General features: G+C 42.1%; 1 protein-coding gene across 2 annotated transcripts in view; it reads left to right on the forward strand.

Moving 5' to 3' along the window:
- The window catches only part of unc5cb (unc-5 netrin receptor Cb), a 194,898-nt gene that overhangs the window by 151,308 nt on the left and 21,472 nt on the right, over nucleotides 1-22,118 (forward strand). For both annotated transcript variants that reach the window (XM_079524910.1, XM_079524909.1), the window contains 3 exons: nucleotides 4,347-4,403; nucleotides 9,045-9,236; nucleotides 17,379-17,738. In XM_079524910.1, coding sequence (XP_079381036.1) covers nucleotides 4,347-4,403; nucleotides 9,045-9,236; nucleotides 17,379-17,738 — 609 coding nt within the window. The remainder of the gene's footprint in view (nucleotides 1-4,346; nucleotides 4,404-9,044; nucleotides 9,237-17,378; nucleotides 17,739-22,118) is intronic.

Consider the following 22,118-nt stretch of genomic DNA (forward strand, 5'->3'; position numbering starts at 1 on the left):
ATGTAGCAAGATAAATAGACAAAGTGCTGTTTCTAATATTCAATATAGAAACATCAGGGAGCAATCTAAAGGATATAAAGGATCTGTTTTATTTCCCTATACACGACACAATGGTCATTAACCCCTCCCACCAACCACTGCCCCACCCCCTCTCCGACTCCTCCCTGCAGCATTAGATTGATGGCCAGTTTGCAAAGAAAATAAAGCCATAATGATATAGATTTAGGATCATTTCAGGGATTGATTTCTTTGGAAGCTAAAAGGGTGAAGCCACTTATGTCAATGCTAATGACCATTTCCACTGGCATTTAGGAGAACTGCCCATTATCTAAAAGCTCACATTATGGCAAATATGATTGGGAATGGAAGACGTGTGCAATCTGAACTCACCTCAGACCAGCGATCTGCTTCCCACAGTGCAGGGCTGCGATCTTGGACAAACACATGCCAGCGGAGTCCGTTCCAGGCTGATCTTATTTTCTTTTGTTTGAATTTATTTAACCCATTCAGGCCTGACGTCGAAATTTTAAAAAAAAAGTTTTCTAAATCATGACAATTTTCGGAAAGATTTGAGGCACATTTTAACGATTTTTCAAAAATAGCAGATCTACAAGTTCATAGCGCGCCACTCGGTGGCGCGCTATGAGCTTGTAGATCTGCTATTTTTCAATAGCTAAATTATAACAATGTTTAAAACACCAAAACGGGTTCCCGCCCCAAAATGGGTTAATGGTTAATGTGGTTAAACGCTAACGTGACATGGATGCGTTCCAGGTCTCAATGGGTTAAAACATTACGGTTGTAATCCATCGCAGAGATTTGCCAATGAAATTTGATCCGATCAGAGTCAAGAGGCAGAGACAGCATTTTCCATCTCTGCGTTGCTGTTAAGAATAAATAAATAAATAACTGACCACGGTCAAAAAGGAGCAAGTTATGCCTGTAATATGCTTTTGTAGCTTGTTTATCACATTTAGACGGTCAGAAGAGCATTCTGGAGTCGGGTCTAACTAAGTTAAGCGTCTCCAGATTGATGTAGAGAGGTTGCACTCTGCCTGTTGAGTTGGAACTGCCCCCTTAAGTTCCAACACTTGTGATTAGAGTTTCCACGGTTCGCCGGAGGATGACCTGACTCGGCGTGTGTTTTTGTGCTCCTCTCTGACCTGATTCTGATGTTGTTTTCCGAGGCTTTGGTAACGCGCCTCTCAAAGATGACATTTTCCTGACATATCGATCGGCCAAGGGCAGGGCTTACTGCAGCAAGGGCAAAAAGACAGCCTGTGTTTCTATCAAACACACAGGGTTGTGGAAAACCAGGAGTGCGTGTCAGGTTTACTTAGCCACACGAACCCTAGCGCAGTGGTTCTCAAAGTGGGGTCCGGGGACCCTCAGCGATGCTTGAATGGGTTCCAGGGGGTCCCCAGCCAAACTAGTTAGTATAGCATCACAGTCCGTTTAACTTTAACCATATTGTATACAATATTCGGAAAAAAACTGACTCTGATCACCCCATTTATTAAAATAAATCACACCCGTGTGAAGTGAGGGGCGCTCTTATCATCATACATCAACATACATCATCTCATTCCGGCCAATTAGAATTTGCGTCCTCACCTTCGTCTTCAATGTTTGTGTTTACGCAATGCTTGTGTTTACACAAACACTCAAAGCTGGCCATGCATTGTCGATGGCATTTAATATTTGTGTTGGGACAATGGCCTTTAATGTTTGTATTTACTACACACACCCTCAAAGCTGGACATAGGAGGCGATCTACAAGCTCACAGTCATGAGCTTGTAGATTATTACTGTATAGTTATTCTGGTCAGTGTCGAAGAACACGATATGTAAACAAGCAGGTCTTGGCATAAACTCACAGATTTCAGCCAAACATGCTTATTGTACTGCCAATTAGAAATGACTCATTCAGGTACTGTGTATTCCCGGAAGAAATCAATCTAAACAGACTGCAACGTCTTGCCACATGGTTGGATGGGGATCTTTACACAAAACAGATATATTCAGGGAAAGACCTGTTTGTTGATAAACAACTAAACACACACGCAAGGACTTCCTGTATTCTGACCCCCACACCCCCTTCCTTCCTCCCCAGCTCTGTGATGTCATGTGTAATGAATTGGTCTGTAGCAATGGTTCTCAACATGTTATTTGGGGACCCCCAGAGTCCCCAGTAGTAAATAATGATTTGATAGTCAGGAACCAAATGGACCCTTACAAATTTGGTTAACATTTTTAACACTTTTTAAAATTAAATGAAGGTTTCAGTACAGTATAGATTGGGGTAAGGCTGCACAATATATCGTTATTGTATCGTTATCGAGGCATGAACATGCGCAATATCAGTATCGCAAAATAAATTGATGTATCGTCAATATATGGATATATTGTCAATTTATCGTCCACTTCTAAAGCCAGCAACATCCCTCTGTTTTAGCCAGTGCCCCTCGGAAAATAAACCACCACTCTATTTCTCCCTCTTCCATGCTCCTGTTGGTGTGTACGTGTGTGTGACTTATTATTCAGTTTTTTTTAATAATGTTTTGATTTCAATGTAGCAACACTTAAACTATAGAATATGACATTTTAACCGTAATATCGTATGTCGTATTGATATCGCAATATTTGGCATAAATACAGAGATATGAAATTTTGTCCATATCGTGCAGCCCTAGATTGAGTCACAGAGAGACAAATTGTATCAAATGGGGGTCCATGGCGTGGACTAATGCATATCAAACTGGGTGTCCTTGAAATTAAAAAGGTTGAACGCCACAGGTCTATAGCATTGGTTTTCTTTAGGCCCTGCTCACTAAAGCATGCTTCTATACTAGCTATAACCTCACTCAGCATGAATATAAACTCCACAGGATGGGCCCAAACAGGCCATCAGTTAGCCTGACCCTGACATACACCTCCCCTTGCCTGATTACATGTATACACCAGCCCCATCTATCAAGCCATTGATTTCCCTGTCAGTCCACTTGTCTCCCCCTGGTTCTTTGCCTCTCCATCAGGACTTCATTGTTTGTCTATTTTGTGTTGGATGTACCACCGTGATTGGCGCTATTGCATGTCATGTATTCTCCCTGGACGGCCTCATTATCTCTGAGCTTGTGCAGTGTATGCTTTTGTCTTTTGTGTGAATCAGGAAATCAAGAGGGTTTATTATGTCACTCACTCATACTGTACATACAGGTTCAAGCAGCAAAATGTTGGTGCTGCATTTCTGCACATCAGCAATACGATCTATATTTAGTGGAATCTTGCTTGTACTATATCTTCTGTCCATCTACCAATCTCCACCTCCATCACTATATCCCATAACTAGCCTAATCATTCCGTCACCCCTTGCACCACCACACTACATCTCTTGTGGCTCTTGACAGATGCAAGATGGTCGCTGCTATTGACTCACACTGTACTTTATCAGCCCATCCTTCCATTCCCCTGGCCTGCCAGCAGTGGTGGAAAGTAATTAGGTACTGTACATTCACTCATGTACTGTACTTATGTACAGATTTGAGGTATTTTTACTTTGCTTGAACATTTACATATTATATTTCTAATTCTTTGAAATTCTACTCCACTTCATCTCAGTTGCAAATATTGTACGTTTTAACTCCACTACAATTATTTGAAAGCTTTTTGGTTAATAGTCACTTTGCAGAATAAGATTACGTATTAACCCATTTAGGACGGGAACCCCTTTTGGGGTTTTTACCCTTAAAGACGTGAACCCATGTTTGGGTTCTTGTTGCCATGTATACTTGTACAGTATATAGCAACATACCACTTTTGTAATTTTTTAATACATATTTGAAGGTCAGGATTTATGAAGGGTTTTTTTTAGAATCGTCCTCAGTCCTAAATAGGTTAATTAATGCTAAAAATGCATTTACCAATTAAGCCCTAATACATTTTTGGTACAAACTTTTGTAATTTTACTCAGGTAAAATGTACAGAATATTCCTACATTGTGGTAGACATACAGTTCTTCCACCATTGACTGTCGGCAGCATCCTTCCTACAGCAGTGGCTGCCGGACCACTAAGCCTGGCTGATGGATCACAGACCCTGCCTCCTTGTAGACCCTCCATGTCTCTAGCAGGTCTCATTCATCTCCATACGACCGCACAATCAAGAGAGATCGCTTCCCTGTGTCATCACTCCTACTCATGACTTTGTTGCTGTCTCATTTGTTGAGTTTTGTTTTTCTGTTGGCTTTTAAATTTGATTTCTTTATCATCACTCTCCCCTGTCTCTTGCCCCCCCATCTCTCTCCTATCCTCCCCTCTCCTCCCACCCATCATCTCTCCTTCCAAAAGGTTCCTTATATCAGAAGTCCTCTGAGCCCAAAGACAAGAGTGATTTGGGAAATTCATGTGAGTTATTGTTTTGTTTTATGTTATTTCTGCTTTCGTTCACATTTTCTGTCTACAGTCTTGCTTCATTTTATTTCATTTTATTTTATTTATGTTTTACCTTTACTGCGTTTGGCAGAGCAGAGGACTCCACATCATGTGTAAATGCTGTTACATCTCACAGCACTGACCCCCCACCCCGTCCCACCCCAGATATCGAGCAAGATGATACTTGCAAAGTTAGTTCAGTGAGGTATACTCGAGCAGGTTCATGCTACACTCAAGGGACATTCATGTATTCGAGGGGTTAATATGCTGCATTTCTATGTGGGTGCATACAGTGTTTGCAAGACCCACACGTCATACGCTGATGTGTCAGTCAGCTGACCAATTGGGCGGGGTATTTAAGCTCACCTAGTTAGCGAGACTGCATACATTCTTCCTGCCTTCCTCTGCATATGGTTCCTGGTTGTTGTTATGCACCGTTTGCTCCCACCGCCACCCCAGCACCACCGGTGGGCTCTGTTATTTCCGTTCCCCATGGGGGATTGTTATTGTATATCTATCTCCCTGCTCTTTATGTTTAATGATGGTGTTTAATTGTGCCGGGCAGGGAGAATATTGCAGCAGAGCCAAACGCCAAGATAATATATAGGAAGTGAATTCTAAAGAACATGTATTAGTAGTACTGTATGTATCTCTGGGAACCCAATCTACAGTAGCCTACACTGTAAAATAGAGAGAGAGCCTACACATGGAACCAAATGGTATGTGTAAGCGTCTATTTGGTTCCTAACAATGAGTCATATCCAGTAGCTGGTATCCAGACTCCACGTTGAGTACCACTGACATTGTGCGTGCGTACGTGCGTGCGTACGTACGTTCGTGCGTGCGTGCCAGCTTCCTGGTTGAAGCCTGCATGGCTTGGCTTCGACATGCAGAAAGCTTGCACGCACACACGCATTCCCATAAGCAGAGTTGGCACTGCCATTTACCCTGTTGCTCCTCGCTAACTTCAGCCTGAGTGTTAATTCCAATCTGAGTGCAAAAATGGACCCATAATAAGTGTCCATTTCAACCCTCTTTATGTGTGTTCCTGAGCAAGATTCTTAACCCATAATTGCTCCCCGAGCACCGTAGAATGACTGCTCACTACTCCTAGTTGTTATAGTATATTAGTATATAGTATAGTATATATATTTTGCTGTGAAAAGGGATCTATAGGGCCCAGAGAATGAGTCCAATAGAGGAGTTACCTCTCCTCTGTTCTCTCTTCATTTTAACCAACATTTGTTTTCTGTCTCTGCATTTCTCTCCCCCTTGCTGCTATTCTTCCTATAAATCTCTGCCTCCAACCCAGAGAATAGAGTGTTCAATAATCCCTTTCATTTCCATTTCTTGTACTATGCCCCTTTCCGACGATCGCTCATGTTCAAAGGCATGTATTAATCTAAGCGATACATTTTAATGCGCACATTTAGCAGGTTGCTGCCTTTTATCATCAAAGGCGTGGACGGGAGATTGTTCGACTGAAGGGATCTATATGTTAAATAACTGCAGGGGAGGCTGCCAGAGGAGGCAGAGTTAAATTACATTTTCAGACGTCCAACGCCGGCTCCCTGCTTTGTTCTCTACCCATGTCGGCACTACAGCGGGGATTAGAGGCCTAACGTACAATATTATATTCTTTTAATATGATGTCTATGTTAAGACCTCATGGACAGGGTCACTTGTCCTTGGGAGGGGTTGAGTGGGAATGACAGAAGTGAGGTCTTAATATGAATAATTTATAATCCATCGTATGACAAAATTTGCAAAAATCTACAAGCTCACAACACGTCGCATCACAGCATGTTGTAAGCTTGTAGATCTGCTACTTTTGGCATCGGATACTGTACGACTAAATATAAATCAGACCTTAATAATGCCCACACTCACTTTATCTTCCATCGCCGTTTGATTTTTTAAGTCCCATGTACTGTATATATTGTGATTATTTAAACCCCATGTAAGTATGTTAATGTTTAATGGAACACAAATAAGCACTCTAGCCAATGAAGATGTCAGCATTAACAGAGCACAGAGTGCTTTTCAAGGGAATTTGAAGTTGTTGTTCCTTTGTAAAACTCAGATTAATTGGTTAAATCTAGTCTGTTTTCAAAGCATGCCTTAATGGCAGTCACACTTTGCAACAATAGAATAAACAGGTTTAAAAACAACTAAATGTCTAATGTTGTGAGTTATTAGATGAATTCATCAGATTTAGAGAATCAGTTTATATCCAAAAAGAGTTAACAGCCCGTCAGCACGGTTGAAATACGGGTAGACCAACAATAACGTGTTCAGAAATGACACACCTTGATTTATGTCTTTAATTTGGTATACAAGCACTCTCGCCTGCTTCCCTTTATTCTCACTCGTGCACGGGAACACAGCAGACAGATTGAGTGCCATCTGCATCACTGAGAGACATGAGGCTAATTTGCGTAAAAGGCTGACCACCATGCAAACGCCGGTGTCACTGGGGTCTGTGGTGAATGCTGCCATCTGCTGGTGCAGTATCTGTACCCTTGTCCAATTCCTCACTGTTAATTGTTAAAGCAGAGGGGGCGGCTGGCTTCCTTATGAAGAAGCTGCACAACATGTATTTATGTACTTCATTCTTAGTGTTATTATTACTATATAGCCCCTCTACTAGTTATCATTATTCTTTGCTCCTGGACTGTTTGTTCACATTTGCACATTGAACTCCCATGCAACAGCTCACCTGCCTAAATGTATATGCCGTCATACGACGGTATCCAGCGCCCCAAAATAGCTGACCTACAAGCTCACAAGGCGTCACAGTGCGACACCTTGTGAGCTTGTAGATTGGATATTGTCAGCTTTACTGTACATGCATGCAATTGGTTCTCACAGTACATGCATTGTTTTTTTTGATTGATTGATTGATTGAAATAATTTATTAACAGTTTGCAGAATTACAGTACATTTCAAGCACAAACTCAATACAAAGACTGTTAACTGTGAGTGGACGACCCAATTAAGCATTACACTTGTTTACAAGAGGGTCCACCATGTTCAATTCATCAAAATTCTAACAGTACATGCATGCCTACAGTACACAGTACACTTCTCGCACTCATGCACGCCCACATGGAAACGTGCAAGCGCGCGCACGCGTGGAGCACTGCATACAGGCACACTTACTCAGTGGTGCGATGCAATGCACCATGACACTTCTCTGCCTCTGGCATTTAGACACCTATAAAGAAGGGTTCATTTTTAATTTGTCAGACTTGGTGACAGTGAAGGACGTTCTTTACCAAACAGCACAAAGAGCTCTGACTGTTGCAGTTAGACATCAATTTAAATGTCTGGGGCTGTAATGACTAGTGCCTGTCTCAGCCTGCGTTTTCCTCATAGCCATCATTCGCACGCCACGCTATAGGCAGACCAATCAGGGTGGCTTCTGCAGCTGGATGCTGGACAGAAAGACCCCAGGAGGGGGGAAGTCATGAAAGAAATGATGTGAAATGGAAGCTTTTCTAGATCTTATCAGTGGGGCTTAAGAACAAAGGGCACATACTGTATGTGAACGGCATCACAGAGAAATTTGAAAGACATTTGATCAGACTGGCAGCCGCGTGGAATTACTGTCGCTATTCCATTTAGTTGGTCGTTTCTTTGAAGGCATCTTGTTGCTAAATACTATTGTCGGGTTCAATGTCAATACCAATATTGATATACAAGACACACATACTGTACGCTATTATAATGTATTGTATATCATATGTGTATATACAGTATGTGTATTGTTGTGAAAGAAAAAACATTTTGTTTGTCTAATAAGAAATGGGTCTCATTGACACGAAAATTTAAACATCCATCCATCCATCCATCCATCCATCCATCCATCCATCCATCCATCCATTCATTCATTAATACCCACATGCACGCATGCAAACAGCCACATGGGAGACATTAAAGCCCTCTGTATTTAAACTCGGAGATATTAGATCATCGTGTAACATCATCAGTAAACATTGGCCTCACAGATACTGATCTAAGTAACTACAGCTACAGGCTTTAATGTGTAATGACTGTTGACATCATTATGTTTTTTTGTGTTGCATTCCATAACAACCGTGACGCATTTTTATCAACACCCACTCTATTTCCCAGAGTCAGCAATGAAAGCATTACAATTAAAAGACCTCTTAGGAGGAGATAATAATTACACAGTAGTAGCCTATGTCTCTGGGGTTATTAATATCCACCTGCATCTTGATGCAGGATATTAACCTGCTGGTATTGGCTATCACAGGGCTCATCAATTGAAAATTTAAAAGCCCTGTTTATATTTGAAAATATGTTGTTCCAGAGACTCCCCAGAATCAAATATTTGAGTTAAAAACGTCCGCTGTGAAAGAATATATATTCAAAGATTTGCACACATTTTCACAATTTTTCAGAAATTGCAGATCTACAAGCTGAGTGCCGCGCTATGAGCTTGTTGATCTGCTATTTTTCAACAGCTAAAGTTTAAAATAATGGTTAAAGTTGTTAAAAGCTATGAGGTGACACAGATGCGTCCTGAAGTCCAAATGGTTTAATATAATGATACAAAATCCAATGAGACTCCATTGTGTTCTCTTCCAGTGGCGCCCACCACAGATGACGTGGCGCTGTACGTGGGTGTGGTGATTGCAGTGATCATGTGCTTGGTGATCTCCGTCGTCGTGGCGCTCTTCATCTACCGGAAGAATCACCGTGACTTCGACTCGGACATCCTGGACTCCTCTGCGCTCAATGGCGGCTTCCAGCCGGTCAGCATCAAGACTGCTCGATCAGGTTTGACAACAAAGACATGGAGAATGTGTATGGTCATGTGTTTGATGGTTTGCGTGCATGCACGTGTTAATTATTGTATAATGATTCATGTGGCTGAAAGCAGCAGTACTGGGGGCCAAGCAGCGAGTGCAACACACCATAGCAACAGTATGTGCTCAGTCTGATTCATATTCCTCCATTTGTCATGAGGCGTGTCCTTCTACTACTGTAAGAAGGCATGGCTGTCAAGCATACAAAGTTGTGTGGTGTTACAGTGTTAGAAATGCACTCTGTCGAGGTGCCAACTTGCGCCCTGCACACAAGTAGGCCATACATGGCCTACTTGTGCGCAAGCAGAGCGCGGAAGTACTGCTATTAACTGGACAACACCGACATTCCCAGACAATCGCAGTACTTGCACACTCTGCTTGCGCAAGTAATTACTAGAGGTTCGGGCACCACACGGACCTCACACCTACGTCACACTGCCGACCCGACTGATATGCCCATATCTGTCAGTCTTTGTCCCTTTTATGCCATTATGGAGATCCCTGATGTCATATGGAGCTGACTGATTTGTTTGCGACTGATGACACGTTGAGGTTAGAAAACACACTCCATATTTGGGCATAGCTGCATTGGGAACTTCTTATTATGGTTATGGCTGAGTCATGGTGACATGAGCGTGAGGATGTGGTCTGTCCGCCCGTCCTCCCTTAAGCCAATTTAAAAGCATTTTGAAAAAAAGCCAAGCCCTGAATGAATATCCATGAGACAATGAATATTGTATACTGTACAATATTCATTTTCTCATGGATATTCATTTTCTGACATACCAACTTGTCTTGAACTGGAATTTTAGATACTAGACCGGTGCCTGACTGTAGAGCACCGAGTCGGTAACAATGGAAGTTGGAGATCCATGCCCCACCCGGCTATGCATTACCCGTTGTACCCGTGTCAGAGTACCCGTGTCACCCATCTGTGTCCCTTTTATGCCCATATATGGAGATTTCTGTATCTGTCTCTCTGTGTCCCTTTATTCTTATATATGGAGTTCTGTGTCAGGCATTTACAATTTAGCAGACGCTCTTAATCCAGAGTGATTTACAGTAAGCAAGAACAAAAAACATGGTAATACATCAAATACATAAAAATAGTCATCATCATACATATGCATAAGGAAAAGAACAGTGGAATATCTATATAATGAAACTATAAGTGTATACACTATAGAGTGTTACTGTATGTCTACATAAAGTGCTATTTAAGTTACATTAGTTGAGCCTATGCATACGCCTGCAGGAGGTCGAGGCTAGGGCAAGTACTACGGCAAGTGCTATGGGCTAAGATGGAGTCTGAAGAGGTGGGTTTTCAGACTGAGGTGGAAGATTGGGAGTGAGTCTGCAGTTCTGATGCAATGGGAAGTGCATTCCATAGTTTCGGAGCCAGAAGGGAGAAGAGTTTGGGGCGTTTTTAGCGAAGGTACTTACAGCTTCCCTGCGTCGGCCGATCTGAGTGCACGGGAGGGTTTCTAGGGTGCGATCAGACTTTCAAGATATGGCGGGGCCATACCTTTGGTTGCTTTGAATGCCACCATCAGAGTTTTGTACTCAGGCAGCGACCGGGAGCCAATGGAGGGAGTGGAGAAGGGGAGTGACATGTGAGAATTTTGGCTGGTTGAAAACCAGGCGAGCTGCGGCATTTTGGATCAATTGGAGAGGCTTAAGTGCGCATGCCGGTAGGCCACTAGGCCAGTAAGGGAGGAGTTACAATAATCAAGTTTTGACATGACTGATGTCTGATAAGGAGCTGGGCTGACTCCTGGAGTCCTGGGTGAGGAAGGGTCTGATTCGTCGAATGTTATAGAGTGTAAACCTACAGGATCGAGGCATGCCCAAATATGGAGTGTTATGTCAGAACAGGCCAGCTCCATATATGGAGCCCAGGCAGTGGCCTTTTGTGGCGGTTCTACTCTAGACAACCGTGGGTCCCACCGACTCGACACCGGGCACTGCACTCCCTTTGGGGGTGTGGAGCGCGTGTGCCGAATTCGAAGTCGGTGGTGCGAACGGTTCTCGAGTTACGTGGATTTCAGACGTACATACGTACAGAGACATTTTATACTGATTTATAGATAGATTGGTCAATAGTTTGAGAAGTATACAGAGCTTATGTGTCCTTGAGGCAAATGTGTTCCTCGTGAAGAGAGGCATGCGGAACAAATGACCTGACTGTAGATCAAATAGGGTACGAGTTATGTATGTTCAAAGATAAACATATTCTATTCGACCCTTTGCCAATCTGAGTATTTGAGGAGTATTTGAGGGTTCGTTTCTTGCCGTTTGGCATGACCCTCTAAAAACGCTTCAAGAATGATAAAACTAACAAATACAATAGGGTGATTCACTGTGTGAGATGTTGGGTGTAACAGCCAGTGTAGCTCTGCTACAATATGCAGGGTTTGTGTCGTGAGCCGTGGCATACATACTCTATCAACCTGAAGCATTGAGCCACATGTGACCCCCCCTGCCCTAGTGGTGGTTGTTTGTCAGTGACGATAAAAATATAAATGGGATCTTTTGATTCCAGTTGAGCAGGGAGCTAGGAAAGAAGGTATGGAAAAGATACAGCTTCTAGGGTGTTTGTGTTGGTGAGGCAATGAGACCATTACAGTCCTTGTCATTGTGATGGTGGGCCAATCTATGCACCATCATTACAGCATAATAAGGCCTGTGGCTATGCGGCATATTCAGCTGTAATTAGATTTAGACTGAACAGGCCAGGCTGAAAAGTAATGGTGGGAGGATAAAGATGGATGGCTGTAAGCTGGAGTGAGAGCTGTTCTGAAATATCCAGAGTGTTCATTTAACTTTTAACTTTAACCACATGGACCCTGGCTCCATTTGTACATTCTCTGAGTTATAGAGCCAGTACGGGTCCATTTGGTTTCTAACTAAATTAAGACTCAGGATTTTACTGTGTTCTGTTCTGTGTTCTAGGTGAATAGAAGGGTATTGTCAGACAAGAGGTGCAAATGAGGAAGAGGGTGTGTGTGTGTGTGTGTGTGTGTGTGTGTGCGTGTGCGCGTGTGCGTGAGTGCGTGCGTGCGTGCGCGTAGAGAGGGTACTGTAATAATAGAGAAACAGAATAGTAAATGAGAAAAGAGAGTGGTACAGTAGTTTCCACAAATATACATTAGTTTAAATTTAAAGAGATAAATATGATTTGTGCCAATTAAAGAAGCGTAAGCGTAATTAATAATCAGATGCATGAACAATGAGCATGTATTATAGTATTTTTATGACTTATTGCAAGTCAATGAATCTGAAGACATTGCAGTTCTATTCATTATTTCACAAGATATTAATTCATAAGTGCTTTGATATGTTTGCTCTCATGTTGACCTTTTGGGAGTAATTGACAAAACATGTCAGAATAGAGGCCAGGGACACATTCAGCTTTCCACATTGTTATTACTGTATGTGGTTAGGTGATTTTTCTTTGCGTGAAGAAATATCTTTTTTTTTCTCTTCTCACTGATGCCATGTTTTGAGTGTAAGTCAAGTCAAGCCTGAGTGAGTGCCAAAATAAAGCTGACCTCATTTGCATGACAAGTATTGTTAAATTAAGCACAGACAGCTGCCGGTAATAATTTAGTTTGTGAGAAGAGTGTGCACTCCTGTTCAGCAATTCGATTAGTAAGATTACATTTAACAAAATCAAATGGTCATAAAAACCTAAGCCTGCTCTGGTATAGCCTTATTCTGGTATAGCCTTATTGTCTTAAGGGGATGTCTTGTTTAGTGTTTTTATTTTTTCTGTATTTTTAATGTCTTAAATGCATTTGTATTTTGTATTATGAATGTATTTTTTTCAAGATTGCACCTGTTTTTATTGTGCAGTGTTAATTTTTTATTGTGTTGTGTTATATGTATTGTTTGTCATGGACCCCAGGAAGAGTAGCTGCTACTTCGGTGGCAGCTAATGGGGATCCATCTGAATAAAACTAAAACTGAATTGTCCATTTGCTTCAGTCACGGTTTGACTGTCAGACAACTTGCTTGCATTTCACAAGGAACTATATTGTTTGATACAACCTCTGCATACAGTAGGTTTCACTGTAGCAAGTTGCAGTGATATGTGTAGAACAGGTAGACTGGGTAAGACAGGGTTTGATGAAATCTCTAGGAACCACCAAACTGAAACAAATCACCATGGGAGCGCACTGGGAGAAGTTGTTTTAACTGGTTGGAGCTATGCTACATTTTTAAAATCGAGGAGAGTTATTCTGAGTTATCGTGGATTCTCTGTGAACAGGATGTACCTGGCACCTCCTTGGCATATACTATTACTAGGAAGATGGGAGCCTGAGACATAGTCATGTGAAATGGCCGATCAACAAGCCCACAACGTGTGGCAAGGCAACGTGATGCGTGCTTGTAGATCAGGTATTTTCGGTTACGCTGGTGCAAAACTAATAACACATCAGGCTTAATCACTTTGATCTGTTCGGAGGGATCTTGCACTCTGCATCTGCAATTGGAAACTGTAGAACTGGTGTGAAGGTGGACCTTGAAGTATTCTAAAAACTGGTCGGGGAGTCTGGATGTAGTTCAAGGGAGGTTACCTGGGGTCTGTGGAAATAGAGTGGAGGTGTGACCTGGTATTTTGGGGGATTATATGAAGGAATGTTGGAACTGATTGAGGTGAGGAGGAGTGAGGGACCAGACTTCTTTGAAGAAAAGGATGAGGGCAACCCCGACATCTTTGGGAGGAATGTGGAGGGACATTCAAGTATTTCTTTGTGATCTTTCTGTGAGAAATATGGAAATTGCCTCTGACTTCTCTTGGAAAGGTCTGTCGGGAGGTTCTGTCTGGAAAATCCTTGCATCTCTAGAAGAGGAGGATCAATTAATGGACTAACCTTTGCCACTCTGTGATCTTCTTAATCTTCACATTTTATATTGTTTCACGATTTTAACTTTTAAGCTCTGGGTCCCTCACTGCCATGGAAAATAGAGATAGAGATATCCTGGAATATCCACACAGAAATATTTTTTTCACACAATTGTGATTTTTGTATTCAGTACATGCTTTGGCATGTCTTGCTTTGCAGTGTATGATATGATTGCCACGGTCACAAATTCTTTTAGGCTTATCATTCTAATACCTACAATTTGTTGCAGTCATTTCAGAGCACACTGGTGGCATGTTGGAAATCAAACTTTCCAAACACGATAATAGACAGTAATCTATAATAGGCCTAGATCAAATAGTTGATTGTTTTGTAGTTGATTGTTAAACCAGTTTTGCTGATTAGTGATTACTGGTCTCTGATTAGTGATGAATTAATGTTGCCCGAAGATGGCGGTGGCCAAAGTGAGACAAACCTACCATTTTAACTGTGGATAATCTGTCATACTGTAGTGGGAAGGGGGGGGGGGGGGGGGGGGGGGAGAAGATTACCTGAAGTGAGGGAGGTGCCAATGTGTTTTAGCTGGGAGCACAGCTCAGAGAGGGGAACATAAAGGTCTTAGCTGGGAGCACAGCTCAGAGAGGGGAACATAAAGGTTTTAGGAGCATAGAGAGTGGCCAGAGTTTGACAACATGCTTATAGAAAGGAGGGTGAAAACAGCAAGGTCTGCTGCCCTCTGCAGCATAATGTCTCTATTAAACCTTTATGCAGTACATATTATTTTCAGGCCTTTTGACTATTACATATTGCACAACGCATCTTCCTTGCAATATAATAATTTGATATGGCTAGAATTCCACTCATTTCAATGGCATGATGGTAGCACATTGGACAGATTTCACAGCAAAATGCAAAACTAATTATTTTCTCCTAACAATATTCCGTATTTCTAATTTTCTATTAATACTTTATTCATAAAAGATTATTTGAAATAATTGCACTAAAACAGTTCATGGCTGTTTAGTAAAAATAGTAAGTAAAAATTAAGTAAAAATAGATGACTCAAAATCACTGAATATGAGCATGCTAAATGAAAACAAAAAGCAGACTATTAAGTATGCTGCTCCTGTATTTTTCCGCATGCATGGATTGATGATGTCAGCTAAGTTTAATTATTCATCAAAAGCCACGTGCATGAAACACATTGATAACCCTATTGTCTGCAGAACCTTCAATTACAAAATATAGCTGGCTTTTCAAAAACAATCTCGTTGGAATTAGTTGGAAGCCCAAAGTAAGAGCTTATGCATGCATGCAGCTAAAGTCAGCCAAATGTGAACTGAAACATAAACCAATATTATTTAAATCATTTGGCACTCGATGCAGTCTTGGTGGAGAAGAGAGCAGTGTGAGGTCAGAGAGCCCCTGAACCCATTCAACACAGACCCTTGTACCTGTTTGGTAACCTGAGTGTTACTGACGCCATCTGTTGCTTATCGGTCACTGTCCACAGGAAACCTTGTATGTCCAACACCGTGCTCTTCATCATTGGCGGTCAAAAGTACTCAATTCTGCAATGTAGAAACACTCTGTTAAAGTAAACATCTGGTATTCAAAGGTATTGGCATCAAAATATAAAATACCAACCAAGTACTAATTATGCAGAATGTATTTTTTGAAAATAGCATATCTACAGATCTATTGTCATTTATCCGAAATTGGCTGAAATTGGAAATACTCTAGTAAAGTAAAAGTATCTCAAAATTGTACTTAGGTACAATACTTGAGTAAATGTACTTAGCTATACCACTGCTCTTAAGAAAAAAGATCCAATCGATCCAATGTAGTGATATTTATCTAGTCACAAACTCTTGCTAATGCTTTTCATTGCTTAAATATTTATCAAACCCACAATCAGACTTATTAACCAGTTTCAGTCTGTTGTCCCTTAGCATTATACAAATGTAATATTAAAATAACTAATCTCATGGCGTTGCGTTGTGAGCTTCGGCTATTTCCGTTGCTTCATACAAAGTGTTACATGATGTGAAGCCTGCAGAGATAGTTCGGGCAGACATGACCAACTCCTAATCAGGTGAATAGTCACATGCACATTTCTATTTAATCCATTGAGACCTGGAACGCATCCATGTCACGTTAGCGTTTAACCACATTAACCATTAACCCATTTTGGGCGGGAACCCCTTTTGGTGTTATAATAATTTAGCTATTGAAAAATAACAGATCTACAAGCTCATAGCGCGCCACCGAGTGGCGCGCTATGAACTTGTAGATCTGCTATTTTTGAAAAATCGTTAAAATGTGCCTCAAATCTTTCCGAAAATTGTCATGATTTAGAAAACTTTTTTTTTTAAATTTCGACGTCAGGCCTGAATGGGTTAAACCTCCTTGCTTACTGCTCATTCTGCTTGTTGCTGCTGTATAGACAGACAGACAGACAGACGGACGGACACCTTTATTATTCCGCGGGCAATAGTTGTCGGACTGAAATGCATATATGAAAAACATAACATATGGAGATACAAGGTTTCTGTCTGACAGCGACATTATGAATCACACAGAGTTGGTCTAAGCTTTCTCACCGAGTAAGATTTCATTATGTTGTGGTGAACTACTTTCAGCAGTAAAACATACGGCACAGTGAAACACCACTAGTACACCATGCAGAATAAATGAGCAGAATGTGGCAGTAGTCTCGATGATGGCTGCCAACGCTCCTTATTTAACCACAGTTCTTCACGGTCTTGGTTTCCAGTTGGTTCCTTTACCATCTCTCACAGTTTCACAGCTGGAGCGTCCACTGTTCAGATGTGTGTATGAGGTTGTGATCATACTACCATTCAATCGCTTGAACCCTAGCACAGTGGTTCTCAAACTGCGGTCCGAGGATTTACGGGACTGTACTCTGTCCATTTGGTTCATTTGTACACTCTAAAAATATTTCATCCCATAGATTATCCCAGAGATAGAAAATTGTATCAAATGGGGGTCCTTGAAATTAAAAGGTTTGAAAACCACTGGCCGAGCGTCTCTATTCTAGGGGGAACCGGAACATTTGCTGAAAATAGCAGATCTACAAGCTCATTCAATCTACAAGCTGAGCTTGTAGATCAGCTATTTTCGGCGAAGAGATTCGGTGTAGCTGGGAAAAACACAATAGGGAGGCCAGTTGGAAAGGGGTTCACACATTTCCTTCCTTGATGTAATTTCTCTCCCTCTTCCAGCTGACCTCCTCACTGCACCCCCTGACCTGACGTCAGCGACGGCCATGTATCGCGGCCCCGTCTACGCGCTCCACGATGTGGCCGACAAGATCCCCATGACCAATTCCCCACTGCTGGACCCCTTGCCCAACCTGAAAATTAAGGTCTACAACTCGTCAGGCTTGGTCACCCCTACCGACCTGGGAGGGGACTTCTCCTCCAGGCTGTCCCCTAAACTGCCTCACTGCCTCCTGGACAACGGCGACAGCACCATGGGCCGACGGACCCAAACTCAGACCCTGCTCCGCACCAGGGACCCGTCTTGTACCGCCCTGGGCTCCTTCAACTCCCTGGGGGGGCACCTCATTGTCCCTAACTCAGGTACTACATTATAAATATGTATTTCAGTTTTTTGTAAGGTGCATTTCAGTCAGTGCCATATTCGCACAGGTTGTTTTTTTTCTTCTTACTTTATGTCATAATTGGGGTTTCACACCCCCAACCTTCATGCCACAGACTATGACAAAATGGCCGCATTGGGGGTAACTCAAAACTAAAAAGTTTTCACAATGGGAAAAATTGCTGCGCTGTCCATTGCTTCAGAATAGAGTGAAGTCAAACCTTTTTTTTCACAGGAGAACATGATGGGATTGAAAATGAGAAATGTCAGTGAAGACTGCCAACACTTCTCTCTCAGTTTTGATGAGTGTTCTTTGTCTCTGGTTACAGTAGTTGTAGGTTGTTGTCAACTTGTCAGTGGCTCTTCTGAAGCCTGATTTATATACGGTTGCACAACGGACACGCTGCAAGCTTGTAGATCTGCTATTTTCCGTACATACCACTGGTGTGCAACTACTCATAAATTAAGCGTAAGGGGCACTTATAGCTTGTCCAGCCACCAGGGTTTTGGTTTGTTTCTGTGCAGGCGTTCTTGCATGTGTGCATTTTCACATAAATATCAGTGTGTGTGATAAAAGGATTAACACCCCTCCGTCGAGTATTGCCTGAAATGGAGAGATCATCCATCAACCTTTCGTTCAACATCCCACAGAGACTGCTCCTGACTCATTCATAATGGGCAAGAGATGATGCTCTCAACCAACAAATGCTGGAGTGAAAACCCACCCAAACAACATTTACATAACAATCTTTTGATCTGGAAAAATGTACGGTGGAATTTCATACATGAATGAATCTCTCAAGGTTAGACCCCAGACCCGAATATGTGATTTTATCAATAAACACATTTCGGGTCCAGTTATGACTGGCTGCAGGCTATTGTGGGTGGAAGGAGGAAGTCAGCATTTTCCGGTTTCCCTCAACAAAACGTCCATGCGATTTTTCCATTGGATTATTGCCGAAAATGTTTGAAGCATAAATGTAATCGCTGGAATTAAAATGCTAATGTTGGGCAATAAACAAACCACGCCAGGGTTGCAATACTCATGTCGCCTACAAGTACAATCTCTGTAGTTAGATGTTTTTTTGTAGAACAAAATATCAAATTGTCTTAAACCAGTGTTAACCACAGAATATATTTCAGTCTTCAAACCCAAAAGCTATTAAAAACAACATAGACTTCTGACTGCTAGCTTGTTTCCGGGTTTTAGATCTACAAAGTGCAAACTTCAGCGCTCTAGTGGCAATGAATAATAAACCAAGTTTGAACACTGTGTGGCTTTAGAGACCCATGTTGAATTTCCGCAAATGTGTGCACACATGGTCACAAACCTGACAACACAAAGCAGTTTAAGGACATGACAGTCACATAACTATGAGTTTGAAAACAAACCTTTGAATTTATTTTCTATCAATTCACCCCATGAAGCCTTGAATTCCAGGAGATGTTTTTGTCACATTCCTGATCCAATACTCCGACATTCATTGAAGTAAATAAGACAAAATAATTGTAAACTCCAAAACAACAACAGCATAATCACTGGAAGACCGACTACTGTCCAGTTTATAAGTGATATGAGCCTCCTATTTACTCAGGAATGCGACAAAAACAAAATAAAATGTCCATGAATTCATTTTTGGGATGAACTACCCCTTTACAGTCTTTCTCCAGTTTGTGTCAGGTTTTTTTTGTACCACCCAAATGCCGGAAGGAATTGGGGAATTTTCAGGGGATAAAGCAAGTTTATTTCTCCAGACAGATAATATGCAGGAACACACAGGCAGTGATATACTAGATATACTAGCAGGAAACACAGGATTAACAGACACGGTACAGGCGTATAGTATAACCCAGTGGTTCTCAAAGTGGGGTCCAGGGACCCTCAATGTTCCTTGAGGGGGTTCAAATGGACCCTTACACACCTGTAACTCTGAAGGGTATACACATGGAACACACTCACTCTTCAGAGTTATGGGGTCCTTGTTTGAAATGAAAAAGTTTGAGAACCAGTCCTTAACAGCAGGGTTAGTCACAGAGCGAGAACTGTCTGACATCAACAGATGATCTGACACATGACTGATAGAGGACAAGGTTTTATCCACACAAGGGCTAACGGGACACAGGTAAACAGGATTGGGTGCGGTCTGCGGTGACTGTTGGAGTGGCCAGATTTGAGAGAGATAAATATGATGCCCGGGACGTGTCCACACGTCTTCATAGTTACACCCGTAGGAGGCCCAGGATGTGTCCTTTTTAATGATATAAAACGCCATCGCTAAAATCCATGGCTAGGCAACTCCTTGCTCGTCTGTCCCAGAAGCTGTTTTGCTGCGCATGCAGCTATTCACTTCCTGGTTTACGGCCAACAATCTAGGTAGTAATGGAAGATTTCACAATCTAGGTAGTAATGGAAGATTTCACCTCCCGGTTTTTGGGGGAAATGGAAGTCTGCCTCATCTGCTTGGCACTCTAACGCCTTTATTCTGAAAAATTCCCCGGCAAAAAAAGTGTTAACCAGGACAGGAGAGAGAGAGACACTGAGACAGATTGTGACAATTTGTGATGAGAGTCATATGTCTTCCAAATATGATTCTGATTCTCACTAGCTGAAAAAACAGCAAACAGGTTATTAGAAAATGTGCCCAAAAATAGAGACGCCATGGTCAATGTGGTTGAGCTTTATATGCAACTGTTAATAATTAATATAAGCTGGTTTTCCATGGACCGCCTGAAATGTGAAATGTCACCCGTGTCTCAAACTGTCCCAACACTAATCGCTCACCACTGTCACCAGTAAGGCTTGTCTTCATACCCCCACAGATTGACTTTGAAACAATGTGTTAAAACCATATGTAGTCAATCATTACAGGGCTTACACATAATGCATGACAGAGAGTGATGGATAGCTGGTTTTCATGTGTGTGTGTGTGTGTGTGTGTGAGTGTGAGTGTGTGTGTGTGTGTGTGTGTGTGTGCGTGTGCGTGTGCGTGTGCGTGTGTGTGTGGTGCTAAAGCTATAGGGTGTACTGTTTCATGCTGCTTACATTAGCTGTGCTGCCCTCCTTCAGACACATGTGGGCTGTTTATAACGTGCCACAGATGCATGTTGACAGGCGTAGAAAAACAGACTGGGACATTAAAGGATACACCAACTCCTCAAGTTTCCCCAGTTTCTGTCTTTCTTTTTTCCTTTTTTTATTCCAGGAAAAACATCTTCAGCCGGTGGTAGCGCTAAGCCACCTCATCGTGTTACATAGGCAGGGAGAGAGAGAGAGGAAAGAGCACATTTGTCATGTGATCTGTTTCGTGTGTCTGGGTAATGGAATATTTTGTGGCACTGACAAGTCTGACTGTTTGGTATTTTATTTTGCATCCTAAAATGCATTTCCCTTCTCTTTGAAGCTTTGGTATGAGGGACGGCTGTGTGCGTGCGTGCGTGCGTGCGTGCGCGCGTGCGTGCGTGCGTGCGTGCGTGCGTGCGTGCGTGCGTGCGTGCGTGCGTGCGTGCGTGCGTGCGTGCGTGCGTGCGGATGTGGAGTCCCTGTGGTGGAGTTGTGTGATTGCCTTGCTAGCCTGGCGAAGAGAAGCTGTCTGTCACCCTAAGAAAAAGTTCAGTGCAAGGACATGGGAAATCAATGAAGTATCTGAGAAACCCCGGAGAGAGAGAGGAAGATAGATAGAGGAAGATACTTAGAGAGAGAGAGAGAGAGAGAGAGAGAGAGAGAGAGAGAGAGAGGAAGATAGATAGAGGAAGATACTTAGAGAGAGAGAGAGAGAGAGAGACAGAGAGAGAGAGAGGAAGATAGATAGAGGAAGATACTTAGAGAGAGAGAGAGAGAGAGACAGAGAGAGAGAGAGAGAGAGAGAGAGAGAGAGAGAGAGAGAGGGAATGCGTAAGAAGGAGATGAAGAGAAAGCGAGATGAAGTGCAGCAGGGGTGGAGGATCTAAATAAATTCTGATTGGACAGGGCATCATATAAAATCAGTGTGAGATGGAAAAATGTAAATCACACTGGCAGCAGCTCTGGCGTGGCAATATCAAAATGTTATGAAGGGTAGAGAGCCCATTGATTTTGGAAATGAAATGTCAAATTATTTCCCAATGCCATGTGATAAGAGAGTAATATGCCATAGTATTCACGTTCAGAGCATTGGAGAATCAGTATGATTATAATTCCTTAAGAAAAATAGTTGCAGTCTTCATTTGGGCTTTTTATTCTGTGCTACAGGGACAGTAGACTATATATTGTACAAAGATAAACCCTTCATGAATAACCTAATTTCACTTGTTAAGTCTTTGTTTCTACAAAGGGGGTTGGAAAATACTAGTATACTTCATCATTTGGGATCTTCTCGACGGCG

This window comes from Electrona antarctica (assembly GCF_951216825.1).
Source record: "Electrona antarctica genome assembly, chromosome: 16".
In the NCBI taxonomy this organism is placed as follows: Eukaryota; Metazoa; Chordata; class Actinopteri; order Myctophiformes; family Myctophidae; genus Electrona; species Electrona antarctica.